Source organism: Lutra lutra, chromosome 4, assembly GCF_902655055.1.
Source record: "Lutra lutra chromosome 4, mLutLut1.2, whole genome shotgun sequence".
NCBI classification, from domain to species: Eukaryota; Metazoa; Chordata; class Mammalia; order Carnivora; family Mustelidae; genus Lutra; species Lutra lutra.
The window spans coordinates 149,991,963-150,011,150 of NC_062281.1; the positions used below are offsets into that span (position 1 = coordinate 149,991,963).

General features: G+C 36.5%; 1 protein-coding gene across 4 annotated transcripts in view; it reads left to right on the forward strand.

Annotated features, from left to right (window-relative positions):
• Positions 1-1,153: 1,153 nt before the first annotated feature.
• OMA1 (OMA1 zinc metallopeptidase) overlaps positions 1,154-19,188 on the forward strand; it is a 103,366-nt gene continuing 85,331 nt past the window's right edge. For 3 of the 4 annotated variants that reach the window (XM_047727272.1, XM_047727274.1, XM_047727275.1), the window contains exons 1-6: positions 1,154-1,246; positions 9,633-10,151; positions 12,903-13,131; positions 15,246-15,419; positions 15,519-15,626; positions 18,282-18,410. In XM_047727272.1, the coding sequence (XP_047583228.1) occupies positions 9,652-10,151; positions 12,903-13,131; positions 15,246-15,419; positions 15,519-15,626; positions 18,282-18,410 (1,140 nt within the window). In that variant the 5' untranslated portion in view covers positions 1,154-1,246; positions 9,633-9,651. Of the gene's footprint in view, positions 1,247-1,405; positions 2,347-9,632; positions 10,152-12,902; positions 13,132-15,245; positions 15,420-15,518; positions 15,627-18,281; positions 18,411-19,188 lie in introns of those variants that run through there. The other variant, XM_047727273.1, reaches the window with a different exon arrangement.

Below are 19,188 nucleotides of genomic sequence, written 5' to 3' on the forward strand. Positions count from 1 at the left end.
AAGTATACAGAGTAGTTGTCCTGTCACATCTCCATTTAATTTGCCAGTCTGGCCGCTTCAGAAACCAGGAGAACAGTTTATTGACTGTGGACTTAACCATGTAGTTGACCTGATGACAGTCACTGTGCCATCTTGGTGATCTGTCATAATACAGTCCAAAAGGATCTGAACCACCTGGACATCGCAGAGAGCCCCACCCCATCTGTTACACTGATAGCAGCGTGCTCCTCAGGCATGCTGAGCAGGAGATAGCTAGCACATTGCAACCCTTGGTCAGACACATGCCCTTCAGAAAAGCCCATGAAGATTCAGGGACCTGCCACTTCCGTTTTCAGGGAATCAGTGATCAGGGATCTGCCAGGATAGTTCCTTCAAAGTAAAAGGCAAATTAGAAAACACAAATAAGCAAGGCTCAAGAAAATAGTGCCTATAATCTTTAAAACCTTATAATCCTCTAAAGGTGTCCTTAGTGTTTTAGGATGTTTTTCATCGTGCGCAGAATACCAATCTAACAAATACAGAATCATACCACTATCTGATACCGTGTTTATTTCCTTGTTCGTTTGCTCACTGCCTAGATCTCCTCACTGTGTATACAAACTCCACGAAAGTCACGTCCTTCTCTTGTTCACTGCTGCACCCCTGGCACCTAGAACACACTTGGTGCTGGATAAGTATTTTTTGGTGGCATAAACCATACATACTAGACGCATTGTTTTGTAGCTAGTTATTTTCAACGAACTTCCAGCTGCTTCAGGTTGTACTTCATTTTTCTTAAAATGTGTCGTTCCGGAAGTCATGTGAAGTCACGTGAAGCAGAGAGCTCTCACTCCAGAGACTACTTTCATCAGTGCAACTTCAAAACCAAGAAACCTTAGTCTTTCGGCAGCCCTCGAGTCTCTTTCCCTTTGGCCGGCCCTGCGGTAGACTCTTGAGCCGTCACAGCCTTGCCTAGATCATTCTTTAGAGGTCCCAAACCAGGTTCCAAGGACACGAGGGAAGACCTGACAGGCAAACAGCCTAGCCCGCAGCCACGTCCCTCCTCCGGCCACGCGGGGGCGTGAGAGCGCCTCCGTGGGCTCCCGGTCAGTGGCCCGCTAGGGGGACTACTCTGCGGGTGTGGGCGGAGCAAAAGGCGCCCCGGCCCGGACAGGGGGCAGGAAGTGAGGAGGCGGGGCTTCTGCGATGGGGTAGGCGCTTGCGCAAAGGTCCGGTCCGCGGAGTCTTCGTTTTCGCCGCCGCTAGGGTCTGTCCTGGTGGGGACGCGTTTGCCCTTCTTTTACGAGTTGGGCCGGGCCCAAGGGGCGGGGGCAGAGTGCTCGAGTTGGGGTGGAAGGACTTCGGGGGCGGGGGCGGGGCTCGTGAGCACCGAAGGGAAGGTTGGGGTGGCGGAGCCTGGGGGGCAGGGACGAAGGGGCGTCCGGGCGGGAGTGGGGAGGGCCGGCGTCTGCGGTCGGGGGAGAGGGGCGAGTGGAACAGGGGTACGGGAAAGTCCCTCCTCAGCCGTCCCTCCCCTCCCGGCGTGAAGTGCAGGGACCCCAGGATGCCCAGCCGGCCGGGGAAGTGCAAGTCGGCAGGTGGATGTGGTTTCCGGGAAGAGAACCCTGCCTCTCCGGAGCCTCAGCCTTTCCTTCTCTTCAGCGGCTCTCTGTCTGTTTGTTTAAAGTAGTATAATTAACGCAGCCCGGCGTGCCTCACGCTGACACCTTCCCCTGTGGAAAACCGCTTCTAGCCGCCTGAAGCAGCCCGGGAGGCAATCCCTCTCTTACCTCCTCCCTCTGAAAGCCGAGAGCATAAAAGTTTTCCTGCCTAAGCCCTGCCACGAAGAACGGGACATTTCCTGTCGAAACAGTTCCCCGGAGTTGTGATAATTCCTTCATGAAGTCGTCTACGGATGCTGCTCTTTACACTCTTTAAAGAATGTCACTTGCCTGCGTAAAGAGGAGCAACGGTGTTGTTGCGCTCTGAGGTCCTCAGTGAGAAACTTGAGTCCCGGGCGATGAGAATAGCTCATGGGGAACTCAGGGACTGACGGGCTCTAGTGACTGCAGCCAGTGCTGTGTAACCCTCGAGAAAGTGATGTGGGTCTCTCTCCATCCTCTCAGGCGTGGGGGCGAAGGGGTGCAGCCTGGCATTTGGAAGCTTAAGAACCAAGTCTGTTGCCTTCCAATTTATTTATTTTTTTAAAAGCCTTCCATCATGGGTGTACTTTGCTTGAATGATTATTTTAAAGTACACGTCCTATTTTTGCCAATCTGACAGCTGTTTCCATAGAAACCAGAGAAGAAATAGTCATCTTCAGCAGAGTTGTTAAAACTGTCTTCCAGGCTTCGGCTGCGAGTGCCAGTGAGTGCTGTCCTTGCTCGTTCTGAGATGGCGCTTGAAGAATTAAGGATCTGAAATGTTCTTAGAGGCTAACAATCCAAGTTGTGTGATTTTTCTCACATCATTAATTCAGTAATCTTAGAAGTTTGCCAGTTTTGTTTCTTGACCTGCTACGGTTCTTTGAAGAGGAAGTGTCAACCCTGATTCTTTCTTAGGCTCTGTGTAGACTAGTGTTGGCTCTTTGAAAACATATACATAGATTTCTTCCCCAATCCTTTACTCTTTCTTAAGGATAAACCAGGGATTGCAAAATATCAGGCACTATTTCTGTTCTAAATGACACTTGACTGTCAGTGAAACAGATGATAATGTTTCTAGTTATGTTCATGTAATGTTTGGGGCTTTTGCTTATACCTTCTGTGTCAAAATTTTTTAAAGATTTCACGCAAGACATGAGAGATGAGCGGGAGTTTGCTTGCGGTAGTCACAGAGCTAAGCAGTGTCATAGATGTGCATAGAAATAGAGACGCAAGCTTTTCTGAAGGGTTTAAGTAGATCAGTGGGTCTAGAGTTTAGCAATGGGCGAGGGAGAGCTGGGGTAAGATGCCTGGAGAAACAGTGGGAGGTGGTGTTATGAGAGGCTTGGTCTTCTATATAGAGGAGTTTATGGAAGCCCATGGAAACCACTGGAAATTACAAAAGTAGTTGCCTTTATTGGTTTTGGGACTTATAAGAGTAACAATACATCCTGTAAAAATTTAAACAGCACAGAAATACATGAGATGAAAATACTAAATCCTTTACATCTACCATTCTGCCACTCAAAATAACCATAATGAATAGTTTGCTGTGTTTTGCTTTACATTTATTTATATCTATATATACTAGCATATTGCAGCATTGCTATTTTTGTAAGTTGGGCAGAGATTTTTGTTTGCTTTATTTTCTGTGGTATCTCAAAAATCCAGAATGGCGTGTGGTATGGCATGTAGGAGGCACTCATTAAATATTTAATGAATGAATAACATCATTCAGAGATCAAAAACTGAATGGGGTCTAGTGTAGGTTTGTTGGGCCGAGGTGGTTAAAAAGGTTTTTGTTTGTTTGTTTTTTAAGTTCTTTGCCAGCATTTTTAAAACTGATAACTTTCTCACACTAGGCTTGAATTTCTGACTTTTCTTGAAAATACTGAACTGTGGTAACACTAAGCTCAAGTTCCTTTACACTTGTTGCATCTTCTTTAGGTGGACATGAATCTGCATTTACTTAAGTATGACTTTGCCTGGACCCTACAGACTTACGCTATTGAGTACAGTAGCCACTCGTCACCTATGGCCATTTTGTTTCAAATGAACTAAAGTTGAGTTCATTAAGAATTCTGTTCCTCAGTCACACCAGCCACATTTTGAGTGCTCAGTAGCAATAGGTAGGAGCTACCATATTGAACAAGGCAGACACATTTCTATCATTGCAGAAATTTCTGTCGTGCCGCGCCGGTTTACACATCTGAATTTGCCATTCCTGATCTACAGAATTTTTGCAAGTAGCATTTGTTGTTATTTTTAAGAATTTTTAAGATTCGTGTCTCTTTTTGCCATTACACAGATCTCCAATTTTTAAAAAATGGCTGGATAGTACTTAACAGTGTAGGACTTTATGTGAGTTGTGGGAGTAGGATTCTGTTGTCTGATTTGCATTTTAGAAAGATTGCTTAGTTCTAGTTTGGGGGGAGGTGATGAGCTGGAGGGGTAGGAGTTGGTGGTTTAATAGGCAGAGAGAGTGGAGGGTATATAGTAATCCACAATTTAAGGCCACAGAGCCTAGGAAAGGGTAGATTGAGATATTAAGGAGGCAGAATTGACATGACTGATTTCATGTGGATTGAGATCTTTTGTATGGTAAAGTCACTGCAGAGATTACCCAGAACTGATTATCTGGAACTGATTCAGTGTTGAAAATTGGGAGTTTGGCTTTACAAAGTCTAGAAGGAACCCTTAGCTAATTCTAATAAGCAGCATGTGTAATGTCAAAATGTTATCAGCTTGTATATGAAAGGTGTAACTTACACCGTGTAACTTCCTAAGTCAGAGATCACTTATTTACAAGATACAGAAACTCTTTGAAGAGAGGGAATTGTTTTTGGAAGAAAATAAAAGTTCGTGAAGCTCAGTTAAATTTAGAAATACAGTGGGCTCTTGGGAACAGGATGGTTTGAATCTTGCTCCCCACCCTTTTTTTCTCCGAGACTTCGCGATCTTTTCCTTTCCTCACATTGATTCCATTGTCCTTTCTGTTGATCTCTTGTAAAGGTTTTTGTTTGCAGTTCTTGCTTGCATATTGCTTTGTGTTGCCATAGCACCGACTGTAACTCAGTTTATACATGCCTTTACTCCTTTGCCTGACACTGCCTCACCAAAAGTCTTTTCTGTGTCGCATATCCACTCCTGGTTCTGTGGCCAGTGGCAGGGGCCACTGAGAAAGATTGAAAGTCCAGCCCTGTCCCTTAAGTTGAGGCTGTAGGATGCCATTATAAAGGGAGTGTGGTCGGGCAAGTGTCTGAAGCTTATCTCCTATAGTAAAGGATCTAAGAATGTGGGTTTGTGTTGTTTTTGCAGTTTGACTTCTAGCAAATTTTTAAACCTTAAGTATATTTTCCCATTTGAAACAGTTTTTTTCTCCATCTTTCCATATGGCATAAAAAAGAAGAGTTGCCTTGAACTCTTCTGCGACTCATGGATTTCCTTTCTTTTTTAAAAATTCATTTAATGCGTGACACTTAATGAGGAACTATATCTTAATATCCCTTAATAGTCTTGCTTAGATACATTTTCCCCGTCAACTCCATAACATCCGTGAAGGCAGGGACTGAATTTTATGCTGCATCTGTAACTGACAAGCTACCTAGCTGATGAAGAACCTTACTAGCTACTCAAATACTAATTTTGAAATGATTTTTAAGCCTCAGTTATTTTACTACATTCAGCCTCGTTCCAAAAAAAAAAAAAAAAAAAACAAAACAAAACAAAACCTGGAAAGTGTCTTGTTAATAACATCAGATTATTATGTATCAAGTCTGGTCTCTGATTTAAAATGGATAGTGATTCCAAAAGGTGTACTTGGAATTGATGTTTACTTAGCATGCCCTTTATTCACATGATATGTTAATAATTCAAGGTTGGAATATATAAAGTATATACAAATTTTGAGTGACTTCCAAATAGGTTGATATATAGGTAATGTGGCGTATTAAAACTGATGTTTTGAAGCATCTTTGTAGATAATATTGTATTAGTCTAGTTTGAGTTAGATTTACATATTTTCCTCCAACCTTTATTGTGAAGATTTTGAAGCAGAAAAGTTGAAAAAAAATTTAATGAACACATCTATAAACATGACTTAGATACGATCGTTAATATTTTACTACATTGGCTTTATGTCACGCGTGCGCGCGTGTGTGTGAGTGTTTTCGTTATATAATTTGAAATGATGAATTTTATTCATCATAGTTACTTCAGCGAGTACTCAGTCAGGTATAAGATATTTGCCTACATAACCACATCATTATCATCTAATAAGCAGTACTTACCTAAAATAACCTAAAAGCAAATCCATGTGTAAATTCCCCCAGAGTCCCAGTTATCTCCTAAAGCTGTTTTTTTTTCTTTCAAACTAACTTCTAATCAGAGTTCACACATTGCATTTTATTGTTGTCTCTTTTTAGTATCTTTTGAAAAATAGTTCAATTGATATGTAATTGATATAAAATAAATTGTACATATTTAAGCTTTGTAGTATAGGTTTTGGCATGTGTGTGAAGCTGTGAAACTAACACCACAGTAAAAATAGTGAACATATTTGTTATCTTCAAAACTTTATAATCTCTTTCCTGATTTTTACCTTCCCATCCTTAGGCAATCATTGATCTCTTTGAAATATAAATTATTTTGCATTTTCTACAGTTTATATTATAGAGCTGGAATCATAGAGTATGCACTTTTTTGGAGGATGTAGGGTCTTGCTTCTATCACTTGATAGTATATAGAGATAAAATTGTTTTTGTATATTGCTTTTGTATCCTGCCCCCTAACTAAATTCATTATTATATCTTTGGATTCTTTTTAAAATTTATTTTATTTTTTTTTAAAGATTTTATTTATTTATTTGACAGACAGAGATCACAAGTAGGCAGAGAGGCAGGCAGAGAGAGGAAGGGAAGCAGGCTCCCTGCTGAGCAGAGAGCCCGATGCGGGGCTGGATCCCAGGACCCTAGGATCATGACCTGAGCATCATTACCTGAGCCAAAGGCAGAGGCTTCAACCCACTGAGCCACCCAGGTGCCCCATCTTTGGATTTTAAAAATAGATGATCATGTTACGTAGGCATTAAGGCCAGTTAGCTTATATGTTGCTTGTCTGTGTGCCATTTATTTAATTAGACATTTATTCATTCTATTGTGTTGACTAGGATCTCCAGTACAATATTGAATTTAAGTGGTAAGAGTGAGCATCCTTGACTCAGTACTGATCTTAGGAGGAAACTATAGTCTTTCTCCAATAAATACGCTGTTGGTTATAGTTTTCTAGAGGTGTTGTAGTTTACTGAGAGATTTTTTTTGTTTTGTTTTTTATCAGGGTTGGATGTGGAATTTTATCAAATGCTTTTTCTAGGGCACCCTGGTGGCTCAGTCAGTTAAGTGTCTGCCTTTAGCTCAGGTCATGGTCCTGGGGTCCTGGGGTCAAGTGCTGCATTGTGCTCCTTGCTCAGCGGGCAGCCTACTTCCCCCTCTGCTTGTGGCTCCCCCTGCTTGTGCTCTCTTGCTCTCTCCCTCTGACAAATAAATAAATAAAATCTTTAAAAAAATGCTTTTTCTTTATTGAGATGATCAGGTAGTGTTTCTTTTTCAATAAATAGGGTGGATTACATTGCTTTATGAATTTTTATTCAAACTTACATTCCTGGGACACATCTCAGCTGGTTATGAAGTAGTCTTTTTATATATTGTTGAATTCGATTTTCTAAAATGTTGTTTTGTATCTATGTTCATGAGAGATATTACTCTATAGTCTTGTAATTTTTTTCTGGCTTTAGTATCACGGTAATGCAGATTTTATGGAATAAAATATAAACTATTAATTTCTTTTCAATTTGCTGGAAGAGTTTGAATAGAATTTTTATTAATTCTTTCTTAAATGTTTGGTAGAATTGCCCAGTGAAGATATTTGGGCTGGGAGCTTTCTTTGCAGGAAGGTTTTTAACTACAAGTTCAATTTAAAAAAATAAATATAAGGCTTTTCAGATATATCCATTTCTTTCTGAATTAGCTTTGGTAGTTTGTGTTTGTCAAGGAATTGGTCCATTTTATCAAAGGTGTGAAATTTAATTTTTTCTCTTCCACTCGTTTTAAGAAATTTGATTAGGATATGTCTTTAAGTAAGTTTCCTTTGGTTTACTATGTGTATGGCTTTTTAAATTTCTTAGATTTGCGGGTTTACAGTTTTCATGAAATTTGGAAAATGTTGGCTATTATTTTTCCAAGTTTTTCTTTTTCTCTTTCTTTCTTTCTTCCTTCCTCACTTCTTACCTCCCCCCTTCCCTCCTTTTTTCTATCTATCTATCTATCTATCTATCTACTACCACCCTTCCCCTCTTTTCAGGGACTCCAGTTATACATATATTAGGCCATTTGACTTATCCTATATCTTCCTGATGCTCTGTGCCTTTTTTTACCCCCCTTGGTTTTTTATTTTGGTTTTCTTGGTCCCTATTGATATGTCAAGTTCACAAGTTTTTATTTCATTGTTACAATATCTAATCTGCTGTTAGTGTCATCCACTCTAATTTTCATTGAAGGCATTGTACTTTTCTTGTCTCGATGTTCTTTGTAGGTCTTTTTAAAAAAACATATTCCATATCTCTACATAACGTTCTCAGATTTTCCTTTAAGTTCCTAAACACATAGGATATAGTTGTAATAACTACTTTAATGTCCTTAATCAGTCAGTGCTGTCACTCATGTTATTTGGGACTGAGTTTTTATTTTTCCTAATTATGGTTCACATATCCTGCATCTTGGCTGCTGGTAATTTTTAATTATGAATTTTACCTTATTAGTGGTAGATATTTTTATATTCTTTTAACTGTTTTTAAGCTTTTTTCTAGGATGTGGTTAAGTTCCTTAAAAACAGTTTGATCTTTTTTAGTCTTGCTTTTAATCTTGGTTGGGTATGGCTAGTGTTGCTTTTAATCTTGGTTGGGTACGCCAGAGTAGCTTTTAGTCTAGGACTAATTTTTCTCTAGTGGGGCAAAACTCTTCTGAGTACTCTACCCAATGCCCCATGAATTCAGAGGTTTTCCACTTTGAAGGGTAGAAATAGGCACTCTTGTCTGCCCTCCATGGGCCCTGAATATTGCTCCTCTAATCCTGTCAAGTGATTCTTTCCCATCTTTAGGGACTTTCTTCACATGAATGCCCTGTTTAGAACTCAGTTGAGGACACCAAGCAGATTTCCCTGCCTATCACCTTCTGGAATTCTTTCTCTGCACAGTTGTGTCTTCTCTTGTACTCTGCTCTGCAGGGTCTCGTTTCTGTGGCCTACGTGAACTCCCAACTTCATCTCTCCAATTTAGGAACATTGTTGGGCTGTGCTAGGTTTCCCCTGTCTACATAGTGGCCTGGAAATTCTCTAGGTAGGAAGCTGGGTCAACTGTAGGGCTCATCACATTTGTTTTCCATCTCTCAGGGGTACTGGTCTTCATTGCCTGATGTCCAGTGTGTTGAAACCATTGTTTTATTTATTCTGTTTTTTCATTTGTTTTCAGTGGGAGGATAAGTCTAGTTCATCTTATTCCATCTTGACCCCAGTCATTAGTATGAGGATTATATTTGAAAGGATCAGATTGTATTTTAAAAAATACATTTTTAAACTTAGATTTTACTATTCCATTACATGCTTTTCCCTTTACTTATTGCCAGTTGCTAAACCTACTGTTATTTTAATTCATTTCTTATTCCCCAGTAATTTAACTGTTAAAATAAAAAGATTTTCCCCCAGCTGAAACTAAAAAATGAAAAGGAGAAAAAAATACAAATTTCTAAGGATGTGTTGTAGAGGGGAAAAAAAAGTGAGTAAAAGCTGTTTGGTTTGTATTGCATGGGCGTGGTGGTAGAAACCCAAGGTAATTCAGTCTGAAATATGTCAGGGGAAGAACAATTGACACACCTATTTCTTAAGAGTTATGTTCCCAGTTTTGTAAATACATATTTTCCAGAGATATTTTTAACTTACTTTTGTGTGTGTGTGTTCCAGATAATCAAGGAGAAGAAAGATGAACTTAATCTATGGACTGCAATCTGCTACTAGAAACTGTGTTTTCTTCCGATTTCATTTGCTGGCCCACTGGAGAAAATGTAACACACGAGCTGTAACCTCACCGGACTGTCATCAAGTACAAATTAATCATATAGTTAATACGTATCAGGGTCTGGGAGTAAATCAGTATGATAGGTTGACTTTTCTGCCTGAAAATTTTTCTTTCTCTAAGACCTTCAGTAATGAAAGACCAGGATGCCTCTTGAGCACGAGATGTAAGGAAATTGGGATGGTTACCCCAAAATGTACTGTGTGGAATGACTCTTTATCAAGACAACTACAGATAAAAGAAGTTACAGGAGTTCCTGCTCTTTCACTATTGCATCCTCTAAACTGTCTTCATGAAAGAGACATCAGGAGTTTCCACACTTCTCCTCAGTGTCAAGCTGCTCCGGTTCCTCTCTTGTTGATAATTCTCAAGCCAGTGCAGAAACTATTTGCAATCATTGTAGGCAGGTAAAAAAAACTTAAAAAAAAAAGGAAAAACTTTTATATTACAATGTATTTATAAAACTGTACTTTTAATTAGATTTCCCACCCATATTTAGCTCAAAATTCAGTTTCTAAACAGATGGTTCTATCCAGTTTTGTTAAGTATGATTTAGTAATTTTGAAATGATTTACTGCATATTATTTTTTTATGATTTTATTTATTTATTTACTTGGGGGAGAGAGAGAGAGAGACAGAAAGACAGACAGAAGGGGGAGGGGCAGAGGGAAAGGATGAGAATCCTAAGTAAACTTTGCACTGAGCACGAAGCCTGAGATCTCTGAGCTTTACAGTCCTGAGATCATGACCTGAGCGGAAGCCAAGAGTTGAATGCTTAACCAACTGAGCCACCCAGGTGCCCCAATTTACTGCATATTATAGTATAAAAATATGATCTTTAAAAAATTATCTTATATAGATGCTTTTTAAAAGATCTTATGTTTTTGTTTACAAGAATGAGAAATGTTGGTTACAGCTTGTAATAAGAGCAGTACTTACAAACATATGTGTTTAGTTTATAGAATCTGAGGCACTGGGTCATGAAACTGAAGAACTTTACTTATTTAAGAATGGGCTCATTCCTAGCCAGGTTAATGCTTAACTAGCATTTATTTTTTCTCTTCTATTTTTCTAGGCAATATTTTTCTATTCTATTTCCAACACATCTTTGTTATTTTCTCTTGGGTAGTCCTTCATAATAATTATGTTTTTACAGTTAATAGTACCTTATATTTAATTTAGACCTCCCCCCATAAATAATCTTGTTTTGTCTTATTTGCCCCATTTATTAAAGAAAGGTAAAGTCAAACATTGTCTCCTCATAAAGCTTTCTGACATTTGATGATTGTGAAGGCCCTTCTAGCCCTCTTACTCCCATACTAACTAAATCAATTTTCTTTCTATCAGAAACTGAAAACTTCTATTCTCTTAATATATTGTGTTGCTTATGATTTGACATTGGCACCCAGAAAAAAATACAGCTGTGGTAGCTCTTGATGTAAGTAACGGCTGTCAGAGAAAACCAGAGCTAGACAATAGTTAAAGCAGTAAATACAGATTTTATGCGGGACTTTTGCAATAGGGGAAGAGAGACCTAAGTATAGAACCAGAGTTAATTTTGAATACAGCATAGGCAAGAGGGAATTTATAGAGTTAATTTTGAATACAGCATGGGCAAGTGGGAATTTATAGCCAAGGAGCAGGGTGAGGTTTGGTGGATGGAAAATTGCTAAGACGAATCATTAGGAATAAGGGGGAATTCTCTCTAACATGACCCTACCAAGCTTCTTGCCGAAGACAGGTAAGGGTGATCAGATATCACTTGGGGGCTGGTGAATGATGATAAACCTAATCAGATACTGAGGGTGATCAGATATGGAGGATGGGGGATTCTGGGTAAACTGATTTAGCAGGACTCTTGCTGAAACTGGACAATGGAGAGAGAAATACAGAAGTCCAAAGGTGAGGCCTTGTTGAAAAAAGCCTGAGTAGATTCTGGTGGAAGAGAATATCTTTGTCACAGCTCAGCCTAGGTTCTTAGGCCAATGGCTCTTTATTGTCCTTTTTAATCTTATTTTTAACTTTTTGTTTTTGTTACTATTATAACAACTTAACATTTTCTTTTAAGCTGTGTTTTCATAATTTTAAGCAAAAAATAATAAGTCATATAAAGTTTAAGTAGGAAATGAGTCTGGCCTAAGTTTCTTCAGGTTGAAACACTTTGAGGCATTTTAGGTGTGTCACTTAATAAAATTAAGATAACTTGAAGTTATTTTATAAGATGAATTGTGTCAAGAGAATAATGTATTTATCTTAAATTTTTGTTATGATTTCACAGATGAACTTACGAGGGAAAATTTTGCCCTGGTGTTGAAAACATTGCTTATCAAAATGTCTGTGAACCCCAGTAAACAACAGAGAGTATTGTTGCCTGGTAGAAAGTAGACCTCCTCCTGTGTTAACCATACGGTCTCTCATTTCTTTATTTATAGTGTTTAAGCCCTTATTACTTCTCCTTTGTCATGTTCTTGAGGGGATAGTGGACTTTTTTCTGGTGAGCAATACTTACATCTAAAATCAATCCTGAGGTAGTTTCCTTGCTGAAGTACTGGCGGATAGTAGTAGTTCCAGAAGTCTCATGAGCAGTGGGGAGGATCATGGTTAAAGGAACAGGTTATTGTTACCATAATCTACTCAGATGTTTATGGGGGCAGTTCATCCCTACTCAGTGGTTAAGTGCTCAGACTCTGGGATCACATTGTCTTCCTTGCCTAGTTTTCCCTTATCACTTCTGCAGCCTTGGGCAAGTTGCTTCACTTCTCTCTCTGTCTCAGTTTTCTCTTGTCTAACGGGGTTATTGTGAAGGTTAAATTAGATGACATATGTGTAACAATTTGAATAGTGATTTGCATGTGGTAAACAGTCAATAAAAGTTAATTAATGGAAGTTGTGTAAAATAGATACTCAGTGTTCACCTTTAAAATAACTGAAGAATAAAATGTGTGTAATGAACATTAGAATTTTTAACTATAGTTCTATATAACTGATTACTTGTTATCATTTAACTAAATTTTATAAATTAAAAAAATTTCATCTATACAGAGAAATATATCAGAAAAATTCAAGTGTTTGAAGACATAAAATCCCAGCATTAGATTAAGTTTTGGTGATATGTGCTGATACTCTTTTCAGGACTTTGAATTTTCTTTTTACTCTAGGGGCATAAGGAAATGGTGGCAGGCACTTCCTCCTAACAAGAAAGAACTATTTAAAGAAAGTTTAAGAAAGAATAAATGGAAGTTACTCCTATGTTTCAGTAGTTTTGGATTGCTCTTTGTAGTGTTTTATTTTACTCACCTGGAAGTGAGTCCTGTCACGGGAAGGAGGAAGCTACTATTATTGGGGAAAGAGCATTTCAGACTTTTATCAGAACTGGAATATGAAGCAGTAAGTATTAAGAATTGTTTGTAATTAGATTGCTTAATATAATACTCAAAGCAGGAAAGTTTCTTCAGATGAAAGATGCACTACTTTTTAATGTTGATCTTTGATAGAAAATTAGCATTTTCCCAAAAGGCCCCCAACTTTTTGTACTTAGTATTCCTACTGCCTACATTGCTTTTCTTCTCATTCACCCAGCTAACTCCTGCTCATCACATGTCACCTTAAATGTCACTTTCTCTGGAAAGCCTCCCTTGATTATGCAGGCTGGGTTATGCAGGTTGGCTACTTTAGGCTCTAGGGGGTATCCTTCATACAGACTAAATTATGAATGAGCTCATTTGTATTTGTGTCCAGTGCTTGGCTCTATTGTGGTCCAGTCTCCTACTTTTGTTTTCTCTTTGCATACTGTACTGTTCCCTTAAATCACTTATCATGAGGGTAACATAATAATTATTTGCATAATTATTTATTTGCTGATCTGTCTCCTTTGTTAGCCTAAGCTCTGTGGGAACACAGACCCTGTCTGTTTCATCATTTTTATCTTAAGTACTAGCACAGTGTACAAAGTAGTGCTTAGTATACATATATTTTAGATAAGTAGGTATGTAATAGAATTTTGTACCTTGAAAGTAATGTAGAATAGGATTTTTTTCTAAAATATCATTTCTGGCAATTTATTATATTTTTTGAATGCAAAATAAAGTTGGAATTCAGAAGCCTTAACTCCTTAGCAAGTATGAGGTAAGTTAAGCATTTTATACCACTAGAGAGTTTCTTGAGGACAGATCCTCTTTTTCCAGTTCTTAGCACACATATATAGCATGTACTCAGTATTTTTTGAATTAAAGTCTCATAGTCTCACTTGACAGTTTTGGCATGGCTGAATCTTTGTGGCTTTTTATTTCTGTGAAGCTTCTGAGTTTGTTGGTGGAAAGTTACCATTAAAAAAGAAATAACAATGTTTTTTCACTAAAAAAGTTGTTCCTAGTAAAGATAAGATGCATCTCTTCTAGTAGAACTTATACAGAGATTGGAGGTGTTTCTTAGGATAGTCTTACCTGAAGCAAGTTTGAGGAAAATGTTCTGGAAAGATTGAGGCAGGCCTAGTGTTAAATTAGTATGTCTTCTACCATTCATATCACTTAGACGCTTTAAATAATTATGTGTTCATATATATCCTTTTTTTCCTACAAATGTAATAACCTGCTTGATATGAAAATTGAAGCACATGTTCTTATAGAGATATTATAAAGTGCTGTTATGTATAATTTTGCTTGTTTTGTCTACTTCAGAAGTATAATAATATTTTTTGTTGTTTCAGTTTACAGTGGTGACTTGTGCTTTTTAAAAATGCTATTGATTCTAAAGACTATTTAGATTCTAGTGCTATAAAAACATCTATTTTTAATACATCTCAGGGAAGGTTATAAACTTTTTGCTCCATATGTGAAAGAAGTTACACATTTTGTGGAAATTAAAGTAATATTTTCAGAACACCTTTAATTTTCCTACACTTAAAAGGGTTTCTCATGAATGTAGCTTCAGAAAAGTGTCTTCATATGGTGGCTACTCTTACTCAACATAGTGTAGAGAAAATGACATGCCTATTCTAAAATTTCAGAAATTTCCTTTGATTCTGTGTGAATAAACCTTTAAAATTAATGAAGTGTCCTTTTTTTGGTAGAAGTTTTTTTTCATTAAGTATAGGCTGTTCTATTCAGTAGGTTATGAAAGTAATTTTGTTTTATATTTCCTTACGTGAAATCTTTGTCCCCTAGGCAATGTTTTGTTTTCCAAAATATTTAGGAAAAGTAGAAATCATATTTAAGCATTTTATTTGTTTATAGGCTAATAGAAAAGATAAAAGTTTTATTTCAACCAATTTATATGAAAAATCTTAGTTATTAGAATTCATTCCATTTGTGAGAAATCACATTGCCTTTGCCTGAATAATTCAGATTTAAGGATCTAAGTGTTTAGTATATGTAGATTTTTACATAATTAAAAATTAAAATGTTCAACAATAAGTAGCCATATAACTTTTCATGAAGCAGTATAAACATTTTGTAGTAGAGCTACAACTCTCTTAAGATAAAGATGACTCTTTAATCTTTCAGTGGATGGACGAATTTAAAAATGATATGCTCACTGAGAAGGATGCCCGATACCTAATGGTTAAGGAGGTGGTTAATCATTTGATTGAATGCAATAAAGATATTCCAGGGGTCTCTGAGATCAATTGGATTATTCATGTGGTTGATTCCCCAGATGTAAATGCCTTCGTGCTTCCAGTAAGTGAAAGTTCTCACACCTAATGTTTAATTGTTCAATTTAATGTCCTTGTTTTTTTAAGGTGTCCACTTGCTTACATTGTTTTCTTTATGGTGCAGAATGGACAAGTGTTTATCTTCACCGGGCTTTTAAATAGTGTGACTGATATCCATCAACTTTCCTTCCTTCTGGGCCATGAAATAGCACACGCAGTACTTGGGCATGCTGTAAGTACCTAGAATGAATATTCAGTTCTTACAATACTGCTTTGAAGTTAACAAGTTAAATCTTTTAACACCAACTTTTCAGTTTTCTTTTTCTTTAAAAGATAGAATTTTAATCTTTAGTAATTGATTTATTCTGTTACCTGAAAAAATATGATTGGGTAATTGTGAGAATTTTTATGGTCTTTAGTATTTGATACCTGAATAATTAGTATTTCTCTTAAATAGTATTGTTATCACCTGTCTCTTTTGCTAAAAAGTAATTATTCTCAACCTCTAATTACTTCAAATTAGATTTTAAACTTTCCATAATTATTAACATACTTGTAATCTGTTCAGAAAATTAACTATATGAAAGTGATATTACTATTTAAGTGGGTAAATCAGTTTTCTTACCTTTTTATTCATTCTCAGAGGATTGCTTGGAGCATCTCTGAAAATCTCTGGATTGATATGCCATATATAATTAATGCAGAGTAATAATAATGATATCTTGCCATTTTGTAGTTTGCTGAGCTTTTAAATACATACCTTCTCAATTATAATTTTAATAACATTCTCATTAAGTATGTATTTAATATCTCTATATTCTGTATGAGGAAACTCATGTTTAAAAAGACTGTAAGTAACATGAGTAATGAGGCCAACTGACAGATTGGGATTTTAACCCAGTTCTTGTGTTTGTAAATCCAACCCTGCTTCCTTCTACCATAGTTACCTGATTATTGGTAGAGCTTATTTTAATGGACCATAGAATTAAGATTGATTTATACTCCTGTGAATACCCATCTGTTTGACTTGGTATGAGTCCAAAAAACCCAATATATTTATTTACTCATATATTTATTTTTATTCATTAAAAATAAACATATCTCTTTTGTCCACATTAATTAGAAAGACATATATTTCCTAATTGAAAACAAGAAGATAAATAGTGAAAGAATCATGAAATGCTATGTTGGAAATGCAAGTAACACTAATTTTAAATGGAAATGATAATGTTACTAATCTCTCTAAAAGTCATCTCAAATTCTGTCTATTCCTTAAAGTATTAATAAATTGAGGTTGGCCACAGTTGTGTTTTTTTGAAGAACAAATAGTAATTATCTCCATCATTTCTTTTGAGTTATGGAAAAATAGAAAAAACATTTTCCATGAACAGATATGTATAAGAATAAATCTAAACAATCAAAATAGATTGTCTTTCAAGAAAGGGCTTCATACCTGTCAATTAATATTGGTTATTTTTAGCATTTAAGAGATGTTCATATTCTGTGCCTTTACCTTTCTGGCCTCTAGTTCAGTGCCTCATTCAGCATATTGTCGTCATCTCGGTCAGGACAGGAATGCTAATTAGATAAGATACAAAAAGAAAATACCAGTCTTAAAAATTGAAAATAGCTATTAATATTTTTTGTAGAGGTTTACACATTATCAGCAGTGTATTTTCTCTTTTAGCAGTCTCCATTTTGATTTCATATAGCCTTTAATGTCTTCTTTCTTCTACAAATACATATTTAAAAAATTTTTTTAGTTTTCTAAAACTCTCTAATAGCAATTATATTCTTTAATAATTAATAACAAGGATGTTCTTTTCAGTAATGACTTTATCATTTGTAGTTTTACTCTTTTGTGCTAAAGTAATTCCATAATTGTTTTTCATAATATACAGTTCATATAATAAAGCAAAGAATGCTTTGTGAGGGTAGATTATATCATTAAGAGAAGTGTTCTAAGTGATTATGTTTAGTTGTCAGCCTTGTTTCATACATTCAAGTAATGATTCCTATACAGTCAATATCAGCATTACATTAACATTTATTAATCAGCTTTAGTAGGGAATGATAAACAATCCAGTGTGTTAAACTTGCATTTAGAAATTACTACTCAAAACAGCTATTTTAAGTAAAATTGGTTACTGTTCTAAATAAATATAAAACTTCATAGAACTCTATTTCCTAGTGAGAAATACCAGAGTGATAAAATTGCAAACTTGCATAGATGAATCATACCTCATACATTAGGTCATAAAGTCCAAAAGACTTTTGTTTGAAATAAATTTCCAATATTTTTCTGAATTTTCTGTGTTTGAACTATTTCATATGTTAGGTAGTATTTAGTCTGTTCAAAGGTATAAGCGTAATGAGCACATTTGGTTGCTTTAAAAAGTAACGAGTATATTAGAAACTAAAACTTCCTGGGTTTGTCCTTTTACTAATAGCTCTGTGAATTTTGGCAACTCTGTTAACTTTTCCCCATCTTAGTTTCTTTATAAAATAGGGTAATTGTACATATTTCACAAGATTATTATGCTTGTTAATATAAGAAGCATACATTCTTATATATCTATATAAGAATATACATTCATATCCATGAACTTGTCATTGTGTCTAAATGATGTTATGTGGCTCGGTAAATGAATGAATGAATGAATGTATATACACATAAGCAAGTATGTAAGCAAGGGAGGGAATGAATTAATGCACATAGAAGAAGAAGAATATGTGATTTTAGTTGGTGAAGGTCAGTTAAAATGTAAATTATTTAATGTAATTATACTTGATGAACTAGAAAATATAGGTATATACTGTCTTTTTATTTTTTGATGTATATTCTTAATTTATTAAAAGTAATTTTCATTATTTTGATTATTCTCAGGCAGAAAAGGCTAGCTTGGTTCATTTATTGGATTTCCTAGGTCTGATTTTTCTCACAATGATTTGGGCCATTTGCCCTCGAGATAGTTTGGCACTTTTGGGCCAGTGGATACAGTCTAAACTGCAGGAGGTAAGTGTGAGACAGTAAGTTGAATTTGTAATGGCCTGTGATGAGGATATTTTAAATATTACTATAAAGTAACAGATACCAGAGATATACCAGAGATGTTTTGACATACCATGAAATACAGCTACTAAATTTTAGTGTCTAAGTTTTCTCATTTTTAGGAGATATTCTTCTTCTTCTTCTTTTTTTTTTAAGATTGATTTATTCCAGAGAGAGAGCACTACGCAGATATGCACACACACACACACACACAGAGGCATCATCAGGGTGAGGGGTCAGAAAGAAAGAGAGAGAGAGGCAGATTCCCCACAGAGTGTAGAGCCATCGGGGTTCAACCTTACTACCCATGAAACCATGACCTATCGGAGATCAAGAGTCGGAGGCTTTAGCCAACTGAACCACCCAGGCGTCCCTTTAGGGGATATTCTTAATAATGAGCATTCCAGTTAGAAGATACTATATCTCTTAAATGATGGGGGATAGATGTGTTACAAGGGCTTAGCAACTTTTGGCTAATACAATACTGTGTGTGTGTGGGGGGGTACATAATTATTGGTCTAAAGGAGAGAAAACCTGGTCACAAATCCTTTCCTTTTTTCTATCACTTTACCTTCAGACTTTTCAGTTTTGTCTCTCATAGTGACTGTGGTGTACTTACTATGACTCTCCCTTTCCCCAAATATTTGCATTCTGATGGGAAACTCTTAAAACCTGTAAATTTTTATGGGCACAGTGTTGCTGAAGCTGCTTTACCACCCTTGTCTCCTTACTCCCAGTTAAA